This window comes from Amborella trichopoda, chromosome 10 (genome assembly GCF_054954075.1).
Source record: "Amborella trichopoda isolate Santa Cruz 75 chromosome 10, AtrichopodaSantaCruz75HAP2 v2.0, whole genome shotgun sequence".
NCBI lineage: Eukaryota > Viridiplantae > Streptophyta > Magnoliopsida > Amborellales > Amborellaceae > Amborella > Amborella trichopoda.
The window spans coordinates 32,401,522-32,417,830 of record NC_142345.1 but is presented as its reverse complement, the minus strand read 5'-3'; the positions used below and the strand labels follow the sequence as shown (position 1 = coordinate 32,417,830).

The window sequence follows — 16,309 nt, the reverse complement described above, 5'->3', positions numbered from 1 at the left end:
ATCTCCATCAAGACCTTCGCGATTCGGATCCACAATGCAAGAACCTCTTTGTTTGGGGCACTTTGCTATCGATCTCTCTATTGCCGCAACTGTGCAACCATCTTTGTCAAGTTGTTGAACCTTCAGTACAATGTGATATTCTCATGGAGACGACCTACACGACTAGCCATCGTAGTTGTCAGCTTCGCTCTTATATCACTTGATGTAAAAGGAGCATGGGATATTAAATTTGGTATTCTTTCAATCTTATACAAGCTAAAACCTCGACGATAATGGAGGAAATAAGTGGCTGTAAATCAAGTCAAAGATGATAACCTCTTTCTTCTTTCATGAAAATAAACTCTCAACAAAAAAATTACCAAGTCTCTAATAACATAAACCTATCTCATTATATGCTCTAAAATAAATGTAAACAAAAACCCGTAAACACACACTCTCTCTCTCTCTTTGACACTCGAGCCCCATAAATCCATAAATCTCCCAAGTTAGACAAATCCCTTTTTCTCTACGTCAACAAATCTCATAACACCCATCCCAAGAATGTAGGAGATCTCTTTCTCCTCACGTTAACTACTTTTAGCCACTTTCCTTGTCTAAATCACCCCCACCTATGAAAATATGGACATCCTAATCCCTTTTCGTCAAATAAATTCCCCTTTGGTCCCCTCATGCCTTTTAAGTACAAAAATTAGGCAACAAAAAAAAATTACAACCTTACCACCAATAAAATATTAAGTAAAATAAAGTTTGAAAGAAACCACTTTTTCTGAATTCAATTTGCATCAGGTGGCTAGATGATTCTTACAATCGGAATCATCGTTTGCACAATGCATTTCATATGAAGCGGGATTCCTACCTTTTGGGAAATGCTCTCCAATCGAATAGGAATTGAGATTCCTACCTTGTTGGAATTGCGTTCCAATCAACTTGGATCGCAAGTTCCTTAGTTGCGGAAGTCACACACCAAACCAATTGGAACCAGGCCAGAAATTATCGCGAATCTAGTTCCAAAAGGCAAAAGATTTAAGGTTTTAAATTATCTATAAGTAAGACTTCCTTAGTATTGGACTTGATGTTGGGTTTTGTGGCCTTTAAAGGTCTGGAGAGCATGTAAAAATGATATTTTATAGTGGAATATGCACTTCTGTAGGAGTGTGTGTTGACTGACCAAGGGTTGGGCAGTTCATGGCCTTGGGTATGTCTGAACCCTTACCCTTGTGTATGTTGCACTACCGAGATGGATTTACAGTGGTACATCCCTTGTTGAGGTCGGAGAGATGCTTAGGGATGATGTTTGTCAGTTAGGAGAACTCTGTGATCTCTTGTATGCAGTTGTAGGCCTGTGAGAGTCCTGTTCGCACTGTGGTGACAAGTGCTAGACTTGCTCTTAAAGGGGGGGCTGAAATCTACATTCCAGGATCATAGTTTCACTGTTTATTATCCAACTTTGACAAGCCAAGACTATGGGTTAGGGTCTTAGTTGGGTTGGATAAGAAAACAATAGTTGATTATAGTTACTTAGTCAAGTGGAGTGCCTTTATTGTCTCTAATTTTGACCTATTGGTACCAGTCCACTTCTAAATTATTTTATTTTGTTGTTGGAAATGTTTTTATGATTTTTGAAATTTTTTTCAGAATTTTTATTGTTGTTGTAAAATTCATTAAAAGGGCAGTTTTGAAATTTTTAGAACTTGAGAAGGCACATGTGGGGACAAAGATCAAACGCCCACATGTATGTGCCACCCATGTGCGGGGCCCACGTGATCCCTTAGGGTGGCACGCCCCATTTTTTTTAAATATGCCATATTTTAGTTGGAATTGGAATCTTTTAATTTTAAAATAGATTTGATTTCCTATTCAAGTGGGAGTTCTTTTGGTTTTAAACAATTGTTTTAATTATCAGTTTGGTTTGACCAAAACTCTAATTATTTTGACTACTTATAGATTTCTGAAAGATATTAGGAAATTTTGGATTAGTTATAATTATAATTTAACAGGAAGTTGAACTTGGGTCAAATTATAAGGGAATAAGGTTCCTAAAAATCCTCCCACATTCATGATGACTGATATTTTGGATGGATGGCTTTGATTTAATCTCTCTCATCCCACAAATTTCTTAATTATCTTAATGGTCAAGCTGGAAAATAAGATAGGGCTTACCTAGATGATTCATCCTGCTCCAAGTTATTGGGCCCCTCTCTGTCACCACACTTATACCTTGCTCCTCCATGCACCAAATCTTTCTCGCTCTCTTGCTTTCATTAAAAACAATTTCGTTTTTCTCTCCCCCTCCCCCATCCAAAAAGGGTCATGGCACCCAAAATTTGATAAGACAAGGGTGGCACATTGAAACCCTAATTAGGGTTTTGTTTTTTGGAGAAGTAGAAGGGGTATGCCCAGCCATTAGATGATTCTATGCTGTTTAGCCCTAATTTGTTCCTAAGGATTCCTTCAAACCCTAGTTAGGTTTCCGTCCACTCTAAAACCCTAGAGTAAGAGATGTTGCCTGTGAGGGCTTCCCATCACAAAAATTCTAGCAAGATCAAAAGGGACAAAAGTGAGCCATCAAGCAGGGAATCGAGTCTGGGGTATATCAAGCCCTATGAGGGGCTAACTCCAGGCATATTCTATAAAGTCTTCCCGGTAGATTTAATTAATATTCAGTCATATTTTATATATTTTTTTATGAATTTTCAGGAACATATAATGCACTCAAAACCATAGCAGAAGATTGTTCATTACTCCTAGATGTTTTTTATTTTTGATTTATAGTAGTGTATTGTGGCCTATGGAAGTGGAATTCAGGTATATTAATAAGAGATTTTTTTTTTTTAATTTAATACCTTGAGTTCCACATAGCCACTCCTCTACCCCATGTAATGAGTGTACTTACCTAGAGCTCATCTATTATTGGAATCGTTGCCTTTGGCAACTCTCCCCTAGTAATGGAGTTAATGTATTTAATACCATTTATCACAGTTCTAACAAGTACTGGAAACAAGGTCGAGTAACCTTAACTAAATACTTTCCTAGAGTTTCTTGATTGAATAAATAAAATAAAATTACTTTACTATTAATATTTTTTTTGAACGTGTCAACCTTAGTACTATGTTATTATAAAGTAAGAAATTTTATGCATATTCATGAAATTTAGGAATGATGTAAACTAGACTTTTTCAACACCCATAGTGTTTTTCGATACCCATCCTATATTAATTATAATAAATTCTAAATAACAAATTTTTTCAAATAACGTTTAAAAAAATCCAAGCTATTTCTAAAAATTGGAAGGGAAATCTCATATTGATTGAAGGGAAAAGTTTATATAGAGCCAAGGCTCTAAACAATAAAATTTGAGCCTACCTCAAAAAGTTCACTGGAAGAGGTTGTTTTGATACCCAAATATCTTCAAATTGATCATCTCGACATCAAGTTGCATGGACATGAGAAAAAATGGATTTCAAATTTTGGAAATAGTGTATTTTGTAACCCATTTTTAGACTGTCAATTTTCAAGTTTTCATAGATCTATCGATCTACACTATTTTTGAAGCTTTGAACTTTATAAATAAATATGAAAATATATTTTAAGGCTATCACAAAGATTTCTAGTCGTAAAACCAGATTTCTCGACACTATTTGAAGGTAGGCTCTAATTTGATTGTTTAGAGCCTAGGCTCTATACAAACCATTGTGAAATTTGGTGAGGTGGATCTAAATTCTAAAGACATCAGAACGAGATTAAAAAAAAAAGTGGAATCATGATTCTTAACTTTAAGGAATCTGGATCTGTGGCGATTGAAAGAAGTGGCAATGTGGAATTCAAGGCAGTAAAATAAAAATTCTCTCTTTCTTTTATTATTGAATCTGAATTTAACTTACAAGCGCCACAAGATACACTGTAAATAAGAAACAAAGCCTAATGACAACCTAGGATCTTTAATTTTAATCCAAATTGAATATAGACATAATCAGAGAATGAAAAAGAACCTTCCACTAACAATTTTAAGACAAATAATATTCCTGAAAATTCAAATAAAGAAGCAAAAAAATGACTGAAAAATAAAAGCAACAGCCGGGAAGATTTAATCAAATTTGCTTTGGGTTACCCCTATTGGACTTAATACACCCCACATCTGATTTCCTGACCGATGACGCATTATGATCCTATTGGCCGAATTTTCTGAGTCAAAAAGTTTCCTTAGGCAGTACCGCACAAACTAGGGTTTAATATGCGAGCATAACACTTAAGGCTTTCTATAGCCCTTTTAGAGCACCTAGGGCATGCCATAAGGCACCTCCCTATTTTCTAGGGCTGGGTGTGCTCCCTCTTTATACTGTAGCTAGGGTGGTGTGTGCCACCCCTTGAGCCTTATGGGGTTGGCTTGCCACCTAGAGAGAGAAGGGAGAGAGAAAAAGCTAGAGAGATGAGATAGATTGGGGTGTGGAGAGAGTCGAGAGAGGGAGAGGCTAGGGAATTGTGTATGGAGTGGGGGATTTCCTCTCCTTATATAGGCTTCAGGGGCTCCTAGGTACACTTATCCAGTTGTGACTTACATGACCAATAGGAATTTAGAAAATCTATGAGGTGAGAGACTTAAATGAGTCATTCATCCCATGAATTTAGCCATCATGATTTAGGGAGCAATATTAGTTACCTTATCGTATGAATCTTTTACCCATATCCACTTCTTGTCAAATTAGGACAAGACCAATTTGAAGATATTCCAGATCCTTTATATCTCATGAAATTGTAGGAAGTCAAAAGATAAAAGATTGCATCAAAAACAAAATATTTACAACTCCCATAAATAAGGGCATAATCTTTCTCAAAAGATTATCTTAACTAACTTAATAAAACACTTTTTTAATTTCTTAGAAGAAATAAAGAGGAGAGGGATGTACGACCTCATGTGTGAGGTGTAGGCCCCATGGGTTCCACATTCCACTCATGTGGCTGTTGGCACACGTGTGGGCTGGATCCATGGGCATCCACGTGTGCCACTCCACCCCTCCACAGTTCTAAAATCTTTGAACTGCCCCCTGTTAAGGGTGTTCATTGCTGAAATTAATTTTAAAAATTTTGAAAAATTATATAATACATAAGAATATTTCTTACATTGAAATAAAATATCTAGAAGTGGATTGGTACTAGTGGGTCAAGGTAGGTGACTGTCAGGGCACTCCAACTGCTCTAGTTACCGTGATTCTCTACTATCTTCTCAAACCGATTGAACAAGACCCATGACCCATAGTGTCATGCAAGGGCTGATGATTGACTCGTTATAGCCGGCCAATAAATAGTGGAGTGATGGTCCTGAAATGTGGGTTATAGGTTTCACCTCTTAAGAGCAAGTCGCATGCACATATCACTATAGTGCAAGGGAACTCTCTCTATGCATATGTACACGTATCCCATTTCAAGGTTGGTTCCCGGTAATGTGGCTGTTATGTGTACATGCCATGGGGAAGTTTCTTTGGGGAAGTTTGTTGAGGATTTAAACCTTGCTATCAGAAGTCTACATCCACACATAGGAGACCACGGAGCTCTCCTAGCCTCAAAAACATCCTTGGGCATCTCTCCGACCTCAACAAGGGATGACTTTCTAGAAACCCTCAATAGTTATGCCACATGCCTGGGGGTAAGGGTTTTGGAGATACCTAGGGCCATAGACCTCCTAACCTTGGTTAGTCAACCATTACACACACTCTCATGGAAATGTATAACCCTATAAATGATATTTACATGCTCACAGCATTTAATGACCACAAACCTCAAGAAATGTGAAATCACGATTTCAAACCAGAATTGCTTCCTAGGGTGGACGATTATGGTAACTATAGCTCAAACTCCTTTGGGTAAGCACTATACTTTGGTGGAATTGTTGGTTTCATTGAATCTATTATTTTTATCACTCGAAGTGCCTGCAAAAATGTAATTTGTTCTGAGATAATTCTCTTAAGTGGGTGTTACGTTGGCCAATCATGTCCCTCCATCTAGTTACTCATGACTCACACAATCAAGTGTTGCTTAACACGACAAAAGTTTATGTTCTGGGGTGTAGCTTGACATGTTGAAAGAATGATGGACAGGGGTACAGCTTCCGAAGCAGCAATGAAGACATGGGATCTATGGGATCAGCAAATCAAGTCATAGATGCTGGTCCAAAAGTCTTAATGCTGGATACCCACATTCTTAGGGAAAAATTATGGTATTTGATTAGTGATACTTGAATCATACTTGAATCAGAGTGTGGCCCCCTAACAGCGACCTAATTCTCTGAATATTGACTATCAGAAAATTTAGAGCCTTGCGAAGCTGAGTTCTTCTACTATGTTGTATAAACTTTTGATAATATTAACCTTTTCATAAAATGAACCTGTGAGCATGTGACCCTTGTACAGCACTCAAATGTAATAAAGTTTAAAATACTAAGAAATGATGCATGTAGCTTTAACATGTCCAAAAAGAAATTTGTCACCTGTGAGTTCTGGGGGTTGAACTTCAATGAGGATAGTGATATTCTGGAGTGTTACACTGCAGTTGGCAGGTAGAAGAGTATACTCCTCATGAGCAGAAACAAATTAGCACTTGTTCAGCTTAAATTGTTTATGGCCAGTTTTCAGCAGACTTCCTATTACTGTTTGATCTCCTCATTTCCTTGGAAACTTGGAACATATTTGCCAAAATTGATGTTCTACTAGCAAATATTTTTTTGTTGGTATCAAACATGTTTGTAGGGAGGAAAAGCTATAAATTGGCAAAAATGGTACAAGTAAACAGAGGTTAGGCATTTGGGTTTTCTGGACCTCTATCTTTCTTTTTGCCTCCCCTGTAACAAGCTTTTATACTATTCAATGTCAGAAGAAAATTATGACATGTGGTTCATCAGAACAGTGACACCTGTGTTATGGAAATAACTTGAGTGCTTACATCCTTCAGCGGATCAATTATATCTAATCTTTGCAATTAGAATAGACTAAGAACAATTCCATAATTCATCAAACAAATATATATCCAATATTTCATTGCTGGTAACATGCGAATAGTAGTGATTCTTGGATCTGGTTTCTAAATCTTGTTTATGCACTATTTTTTTTTTTTTTAATGGAAATCTATGAAGAAATTTTATCACACTTATCATCAAACTCCTCTTAATATATACCCATTTGATGACAATTGTATTCGCTTTTTATAGGTTCATGTTGCCTGCGGAGAGATTATGGATTAGTGTCTTCAAGGAAGATGACGAGGCCTTTAATATATGGCATGATGAGGCAAAATTTTTACTATCAAAATTTATCTTTTTCCTCGTAATGACTATGTTGTATGATACAACTAGATTTCCACTGTGATCTTGTTTTCCTTGTTTTCAATGATAATTGTTTGTTTCGTAGGTTTAATGACATGATTCCGAGTGAATATCTTAGCATCTTCTGTACATAGCTTCCCTTAGATCATGTTCCTTCATTATGTTATTTTCAAACAGTAGATCAACTGAGATAGGGAATTTGACAAAATTACTTAAGTCTTCAAATCCAGATGAGTCATGGCGGCATGGTGGCTGTTGTTTGTAGTTGTAAACCATAAATCTTAGGGTTTCTTGAGCCCTAGATAGCGAGGAAGCTACTAGTGGGGAGAAGCTTTGCAGAAACTATGAACAGGGAATGAAAGATATATCGTTTGGGGAGGTTGCATTTGAATGCAATTGACAGGCTTTCATTCTCTCATTGAACTGTTCTTGATTTGCATTCTTCCTTGAACCTTCATATTTGTTATAGAGGAGGATGGAAGCTGGGTGCTTCTTCAGCGGCCATTGTGGTTAATAGGTACTTCACTATTTCAAAGGGCCACAATTTTTTGGTTTTAAAATGTATGAAGTATTGATTGCATGACCTACTTGGTTTGGAGGATGATGCAAAGCAATTACGACTTTGGTTCTTTTAGTGTGGGCTATAGGTACGTAAAATTCCTGACTGGGTTTATTTTATCCTATTGACCTCATGCTTGGGAGTGATTTGTGTTTTTGTTCTTGCAATAGACTGCCGGGCACTGGAGTTGTTGGAACTTGGAATCAACTGTTGTTATCAGGTGCAGCGATAGATGTCCAGTTTCTACTCATGTTTCTTGATGTGGGGAACATGAGGAGGAATTATAAAACTGAAAGGAAAAGACACCTATGGAAGTTGTAGAGCTTTAAGATATCCTAGAAATGAGCTCTGCATCATGTCGAACAGACACCTAGGTGCAAATTTTTGCTTCCTTAGAAGTTGAGGATGTTTCCTTGCTATCAACAACCCTGTATTATTTCGGGTTCTTTGTTTGAGCCACATAAGCTTCAGCTTCCTTATTCACTTCATCTTGACATAAGGAGATGCTTTCATATCAAACTCCCCCCTCGTTCTTGTTGCTTTAGTAATATTTTTCAGTTTTCATAGACTATGGCGGAAGGTAGGTCTCGGAGATTGCTCTATTGCCCCTGCCCTCCCCCTTCCACCTGGAGCGAAATCTACGCCTTTTACCCTAAAACCCTCACCGCCCCCCCTCGAAGATTCCTGCGCCACCCGCTTCTACCCACAAATCTTTCTTCGCTAGAGTAGTCTCATCCTCCTCTCCTGTCCCACCGACTAAGGTCTCTCCGACTACTACCAGTCCTCCTGTTTCCCCTGCGGCCTCCCCCTATTTACCTTTCTGTATCTCCACTCTGCCAGAGGAGACTGAGAGACTCGCCAAAAAATTATTGGCTTCCCTAGTTGATAGTTTTCACCCGGTGCGAGATGATTTTAAAGGAATCGAGAGGTGGGCCAGAAGCCTTTGGGAGGAGCCGAATTTAGTCTGCAAATGTCTCTCTAACAGAGACTTCCTCTTTTCCTTTTCCTCTCAGGAAGAAGCCAACCTCGCTTTACTCAAAAGCTCTAATCCTTCCTTCACAGGAGCCTCTTACTCTCTCCGACGATGGTCACCAAAAGAAGGCTCTTTCTGGAAACAAAGGGTTTGGCTTACCCTTCATCACATACCGCTTCAATCTTGGTCTCCAGAGACCTTCAAGGGAGTTGTTGCAGCCTATGACAATCTGGTCTCTATTCACTGGATCTCGCTAGAGTCCCTATCGTTGGGCTCCATTTGCCTTTTGATGGAAGTCCTGGACACCACTACGTTCCCGCAAATGGTGTGGCTTGACATAAACAATTTCTTTTAACCTGTTTCATTCTCCTAGACTTCAGCGTCCTGCCCCCCTCCTAACTTCCTACACCAACTCCACCTGGCTCCTCAAATTGAAACCTCGTCTCAACAGTGGAAGGTGGTGACCAGGAAGAAACACAATCGAACGCGGCCTCGTCGGCGACCCCCTGAGCAGCCGCAACAGAAATTTTGGTGCCCTTGCCTGCTGCATCAGAGCCAGGACAAGGGAAAGTCCTTCTCCTCGATTCTGAATGGGAACACCGCAGAAGTGTAAACTGGATCAGACTCGCCTTCGAATCCGAGTCAAGGGAATGAATTGAAGCCTCCCAATCTGAGTCAAAGGATAGAACCGGGTGTCGAACCCGAGTTGAACCAACGTAGAGGGAAAGAGGTTGTCAAGGACAACTCTCCTCAACCTTCTCCGGGCTGGGGTGACAGACTCGGCCCATCGTTCCCCTTCTCCCCTCACACGCTCACGCTTGCCCATGGGCAACCTCTTTTACCCGACCCGTTTGCCCCTATTTCCACCGCCTTTCCCTTTGCCCCTGCCCTTGCCCCTCTTCCCCCTTCTGTCTCCACGTGTCCCCTCGTCTCGCTTAACACCTTGCACACCTGCCACATGCCTCAAGATCTCCACCGTCACGAGCATCCTAGCTCCTGCCAGAAGGTTACAATCCAGCTTACTAACGAGAGGTTCCCGTCAATGCTGTCTCCTCCCGCCCGCTTGTTCCCATCGTCTGACTCCCCTGACCCTTCGTCGGCACGTCAATTGGACATCTCTCAGCAGCCACCTATGTCCTCCCCTCCTCGGTCGGCCTAGCCCCCCCTCATCCCACCCTGCAATCGCAGAACTTTGAGTCTTAGCCAGTAGCTGAGACGGTGACCACCCCGGTTAAAGTTCCCCCTCTTGTCCTCTACCTCCTCTACGCTGGTGCAGAACCTTGACCCTAGCCCACCCTCGTCCCAGTCAACCACTCAACTGGTCGCCCCCCATCCTTCTCCCTGTTCTCTCTCTCTCTCTCTCTCTCTCTTTTTCTACCATGTGAACCTTGACTTCCCTATTCCCTCGGGTCACAAGCCCTCTTACCACCAGAAGATGAACCGAGACTTTTTTCTTGTAGGCATAGTAATTGCCCAGTCGTTGGATCCTTCCCTCCTGATTTGGCAACCATCGTTGTTTTCCTGGCCCCACCCCTCTCCTTTACCCCTCACCTTGTCCACATCCACAGGGCCCAAACCATTCTCTTGGTTTGGTCCCCTGAATCCCCTCTCCTGCTCTTCGCCTACTCTTCTGTTCAGACCCACCAATTTCTCTCCTACATCCCTATTATCTCCTTCCTTCCGATCGAACTACCTCCCTCTCCCTCCCCCCTCGTTCCTGTTGCTCTAGACCATGAGGATATCCGTAATGAAGCCATCCGTGATAGTAACTCCCTTTAGCTTCCACTCTCAACCCTTCCCCTGGTTATCCTCTCTGATCTGAGGTTACCACCGGGAACTCCGAGACATCCATGCATACCCCTGACAACCCTAGTCCAAACCCTCCACCCCTCCCGACCTTACCTTGTGACCTCTACCCTTCGGTAGATCCCCCTATCTCCTCCTCAGTTGCACCTGCTGCACAAACAGCCACTTCCTTCGTGTCCCAAGGAATCGAAGAGGCAGAAGAACATTCTAAAGACAGGACTAACTCAGAGGAAGACATGATGAGAACCCTGTACAGGATAATGGGCTTTGAGTATGACAGACCTGAAGGACCTGAACACAGGTTCATCACGGCTTATGCACATAGTAGAATGCAGGTAAGACTCAGAGGGCAAAGAGAGCGATGCAATCTCTTCTCTTCCCTTCCTTTCCCTAGGAAAGCCATTAATTTTGGTTCCTCTCTATCCACTCTCGGACGCCCGTGGAGGTCCCCCAGACTGGCCTCCTCCCCTACTCTCATCTCTTACAAATGAAGTTGTTCATTTGAAACATCAGAGGGCTTGGACAGACCTCTAAGAAATGTACAGTCAAAGCCTTCACCTATAATTTTCCCCTACCATCATGACCCTCCTTGAAACCAAACTACCAGACCCTTGACCTCAAGCTCATCTGTTGGGTTTGGGGTAGGAGGCCATGCCATTGGGTCTCTCTACTGTCATATGGGGCTTCAGGAGGTATTTGGGTGGTCTGGGATTCTTTCGACCTCTCACTTAACTCCCACTTTATAGGGGAATTTTCCATCACTCTTCTCCTCTCCAATATCTCGGATGGTGTCCCATGGAAATTCTCTACAGTCTATGGGCCAAATTCCCACACCATCAGACATAGACTTTGGGCTGAATTGGACTATATTGCTTCCCTTCCACACCCCATTTGGTGTGTGGGGGGTGATTTTAATATTGTTCGATGGTCCCATGAGAGGAATTCCTTGTCCTCAGTTTCCTCGGACATGAGGAACTTCTCAAATTTTATCAGTTGCAACGAGCTGATTGACGTCCCTCTCCAAGGATGCCAATATACCTGGTCCAACCACAACACCAACCCCACCCTCTTAACACTTGATAGATTCCTTATTTCTATCAAAGGGATGAACAATTCCCTAGATCTCTCTCAATGGCCCTACCCAAACCTACGTCGGACCACTGTCCAATTCTGCTCGATGCGAATGCCATTACCAGGGGTCCTCGGCCTTTAAGATTTGAACTGCATTGGCTCTAAGAGAAGGACCTACCTGCCCTAGTCCAAACCCGGTGGAATTCCTTTAATTCTCATGTTATGGGGAGAGCAGGCTTTATCCTTCAATAGAAAATCCAGCTTCTCAAATACGCTTTCAAATCCTGGAGTAGAACCATTCCTGGGAATTTCTCGCACTTAAAGTCTACCCGACTGGAAACCATCAAGAACCTTCATATTATTAAAAAAACGAGATCTTTAAATGCTTCTGAATAGGAACTTAGGTCCAAGACCAAACTGGAGTATCTCTCTACTTTAAAGAAAGAAGAGATCTACTGGTTCCAGAGATCGAGGGTTTCTTGGTTGAAAGCAGGGGACCACAACACTGGTTTTTTTCACCGGATGGCCAATTGTCGTAGAAGAGACAACACTATCTCGATGTTACAAGTCAACAACTCCTATCTCAACCAACCAGGTGACATTCAACAAGCTTTATTAAAATTCTTTCAGAACTTATACTCTACTCCCCCTGACCCTAGACCCACATTCTCGACCCTAGACTTCCTGACTCTCGATGAAGTTCAAGTTGCTTGGCTAGAACGGCTTTTCTCTGAATGGGAGATCTTTAAAGCCATTAAAGCATTAGCAAGTGGCAAGGCCCCTGGGCCGGATGGATTCCCTGTTGCCCCCTTTAAGGAGTTTTGGGATATTGTCCGCCCAGACTTTGTGAAATTTTTCGAGGAATTCTTCCATAGGGATATTCTAAACAAAGCTATGAATGCTACCTTCCTCGCCCCTGTCCCTAAAAATAGAAGGAGTAGAGGAAATCAAAGACTTTCGGCCTATTAGCCTCCTCAACTCCTACAAGATTTTGGCAAAAGTCCTAGCTTCTAGGCTGCAACGAGTCCTGCCTTCTATCATTTCTCCTTCCCAATCAGCCTTTCTCAAAGGTAGACAAATACTTGATGGTGCTTTAGTGGCCCATGAATGTGTCCACTCGAGACATCTCACCAAGAAACCAGGGCTTATCTTCAAAATAGACTGGGAAAAGGCATACGACCATGCGGACTGGTCAGTCCTGAATGTCTATGGCCAAAATGGGCTTTGGGTAGAGATGGAGGAAGTGGATGAGTGGTTGCTATTCCAACCCTCATTTCTCTATAATCTTCAACGGTACCCCAGTTGGCTACTTCCCTTCCTCGAGGGGTCTCATGCAAGGAGACCCACTTTCACCCTTCGTCTTCGCAATAGCGGCCGAAGTTTTTAGTCGATCCATCTCTCGGGTCTACCAAGCAGGCCTTCTTTCAGGATTCATAACCAGTAGGCATGGACCCATAATTTCTCACTTACAGTACGCGGATGACACCTTGGTTTTCCTGAATGCCACCCATACTGAAGTCAAAACCCTCAAAAGATTACTCTCTTGCTTCCAATCTGCAATAGGGTTCAAGATCAACATAGAAAAATCAAGTATGTTGGGGGTTTCCTTGTCACCTGGTGAAATTAGAATACTCATTTCAGATTGGGAATGTAAAATCCAGGATCTCCCAACTTCCTATCTTGGCTTGCCCCTGGGATTGGGAAAACTCAGAAAGCAGCAATGGTCCTCTGTCCTTAACAAGGTTGACCGACGCCTGGCAGGATGGAAGGGTAGATTTCTTTCTATGGTAGGAAGAACTACCTTGATTAACGCTACCATAGCAAACTCCCCAATCTACCTCATGTCTCTCTTCCATATGCCAGCTCAGGTGGCAAATCGACTTAATCAACTCATGAGGAATGTCCTTTGATCTGGGCAGGATGAGAAGAAAAATGGCCATCTTGTGGCCTGGGATAAGGTCTGCCAACCAAAAGAGAAGGGAGGCTTAGGGGTATAAAAGTTCTTCGCAAACACAATGCTGCTTTGCTAGGGAAATGGTGGTGGCGATTAGCTACTCAGCCAAATGCCCTTTGGGCACAGGTTGTAAAGCACAAGTATAGAATCCCCACATATACCTGGCTGCCCCGAAGAATTCAAGGCCATAATGTGTCAGGAGCCTGGAAGTCCCTTTTAACAGTCCTGGCCACCTTCAAGACGCACATTAGATTCCATCCAAGAGAAGGCTTGAGAGTAAGATTTTGGCAAGACTTATGGTAGGACCCTCCCCTCTCCGTGAGGTCTTTCCATCCCTTTTCTCTCTTGTTTGAGACCAGGATTCGTCAATTGCCCAGGATTTAAGCCTCTTAGGAGGTCGTAGAGTTTGGAATCCTTCATTTCGAAGGAACCTAACCGAAGAGGAAACCGCTGATTTCCAGCGGCTCTTGAATACCCTCCACCCCCTCTTTTTCCTTTCCCTTGGAAGAGATGACATTATCTGGAAACTAACTCCCTCGGGTAAGTTCTCAGTTGTTTCTTTCTATAAAAGTCTCATCTCCTTACCCACCACTCATGATCCCTTTTCTAGAATTTGGTCTACTATTGCTCCACCAAAAGTGCAGACCGTCAACTAGCTTGCCTTTTCACAAAAGGTCCTCATAGTTGATCATCTACAAAAAAGAGGGGTCCCCATCCCTAATAGGTGTGTTCTTTGTGAATGTGAGGAGGAAACAAACCTTCATTTGTTCTTATTGTGTGACTTCTCCTTTGACGTGTGGGGCAGGGTATTACAACTATTTGGCATAGAATGGGTTACTCCCCCCCCCCCCCCCCAGTAAAAGCCCTTCTAACCCACAATGTTGACTCAAGCTGGCCTAAGGCAGGAAGAATCCTGTGGAAGGTGATTATAGCTGCTACTATATGGATAGTGTGGCTGGAAAGAAACTCAAGAATTTTTCGAGGCTCTAAACTTCAAACCGCGACGCTTACCTTCTGGGCCTCCAACCATAACTTCTTTGCGGGAATTCCAAGGACGCTCTTCCTCTCACAATGGGCAAACATCCTTCATTATCAACCACAAGGGGTAAAAAGGCCAAGCAACTGGCTACCACCAACTCAAGGCAGCATCAAATTAAATTTCGATGGATGTTCCTTGGGGAACCCTGGTCCAACAGGGGCAGGAGGAGTTTTTTGAGACCATGAAGGCAATATACTCCTAACTATCTCCGAATACCTTGGCCTCAAGGACTCTCACCATGCGGAAGCCTTAGCCCTCCTTCTAGCTTTGAAAAAGCTCAACCCTTCTTGGGGCCCAAGTCTAATAGTTGAAGGTGACTCGAAAAATGTCATCTCTTGGGCTAGTCAAACGAGTGATCCACCATGGCATTTGATCCCAGTTTTTGACGAGGTTCACCACATTTGTAGGGTTATGAACGTCCCATGGCAGCATACTTGGTGGACATCCAACGATATCGTAAATCGGCTGGCGAAGGAGGGCTTTAGAAGTCGGGGTCAGGTTGCTCAAACCGGGTCCACATTCTTTTTTGCACTGGACCAGTGGACCCCAACCTAAAAGTTTTTGGGTCCCTTTTCGTGCATATCGCACTGTAAATCTCACTGTGTATGGGCATTTTTATAAGCCCCATTTTATAAGCCCTATCTTTGGCATTTGCTGGTAAAATTTTGTAAAGAGGTAATCTTATAACCCAATTTTTTGTACAGGGTCTGCTTACCTAATTACCGAGAATCCCGCCTATAGGGAACTCTCGGATAAACACAATTTTGTACTTCTTCTCTCTATAGCAATACAAATGTCAACGTTCATAAAACAAAACAACCCTGTATCATTTCTAGGTTATGGCATGTTGGCCTCTTCACAGATTGCCAGCTACCTTGCTACCCTTCTTATGAATGCAGAGGGTGCAGAGGACTCATTCTCTCTAGTGTTGGCTTCTATTCACTCATGGTTGCCTTTTTGATGCAGTTTTAATGTTTGACGACTAGTGTTCGAAAAGGCATCTACCTGGCCGCCTAGGCGGTGGGTCCTAGTTGGGGTTACCCAAGGCGCCGCATAGTGCCTGCCATCCCTTCAAAACAAAGGCGCATTAAAAAAGAAATATTTAGGCCTCCCTCTCTCTCTCTCTCTCGTTCTTCTCTCTGTTAGGCACCCTCACCATGTGTGAAGGGATATGGCCTCTAGTAGTCCATCTTTCGCACATCCCATACCCCTCTCTCTCCTCTCTCTCTTCTATCTCCTCTACCTCTTTCACTAAAGTACATTTAAGCTTTAAAAACCCCTTTGAGGTGAGAGAAACTAGTGAAGATAAATATGTGGAAAAATAAAAGAAATGGGAGTGTACGTGGATGGAGAAGGAGGGGATACGGGGGCACGTGGCCAGCAAATATACTACATGAGCAACATGTTTCTCAATCTGTTCCCCACCCAATCCATTCGATATTCTCTCTCTCTCCTCTCTTTCCCTCTCCCTTGGGCCTGCCCCTCCCCCTTTCTCTCACACCTCTCTCTCTCCCCCCCTCTCTCTCATTTCTCTCTCTCCCCCCATTTCTCTCTCTCTTCCCTTGGGCCATGTAGTCCGTCCCCCATCTCGATCT

At 42.4% G+C, this 16,309-nt stretch overlaps 1 protein-coding gene across 2 annotated transcripts in view; it reads left to right on the top strand.

The window, feature by feature from the left end:
- EMB1030 (Alanyl-tRNA synthetase, class IIc) overlaps window positions 1–16,309 on the top strand; it is a 77,243-nt gene that overhangs the window by 17,933 nt on the left and 43,001 nt on the right. The window contains exon 5 of one of the 2 annotated variants that reach the window (XM_011629653.3): window positions 7,199–7,277. The exons of the other annotated variant lie outside the window; for it this stretch is intronic. Coding sequence (XP_011627955.2) covers window positions 7,199–7,277 — 79 coding nt within the window. The remainder of the gene's footprint in view (window positions 1–7,198; window positions 7,278–16,309) is intronic. 2 annotated transcript variants of the gene reach the window in all.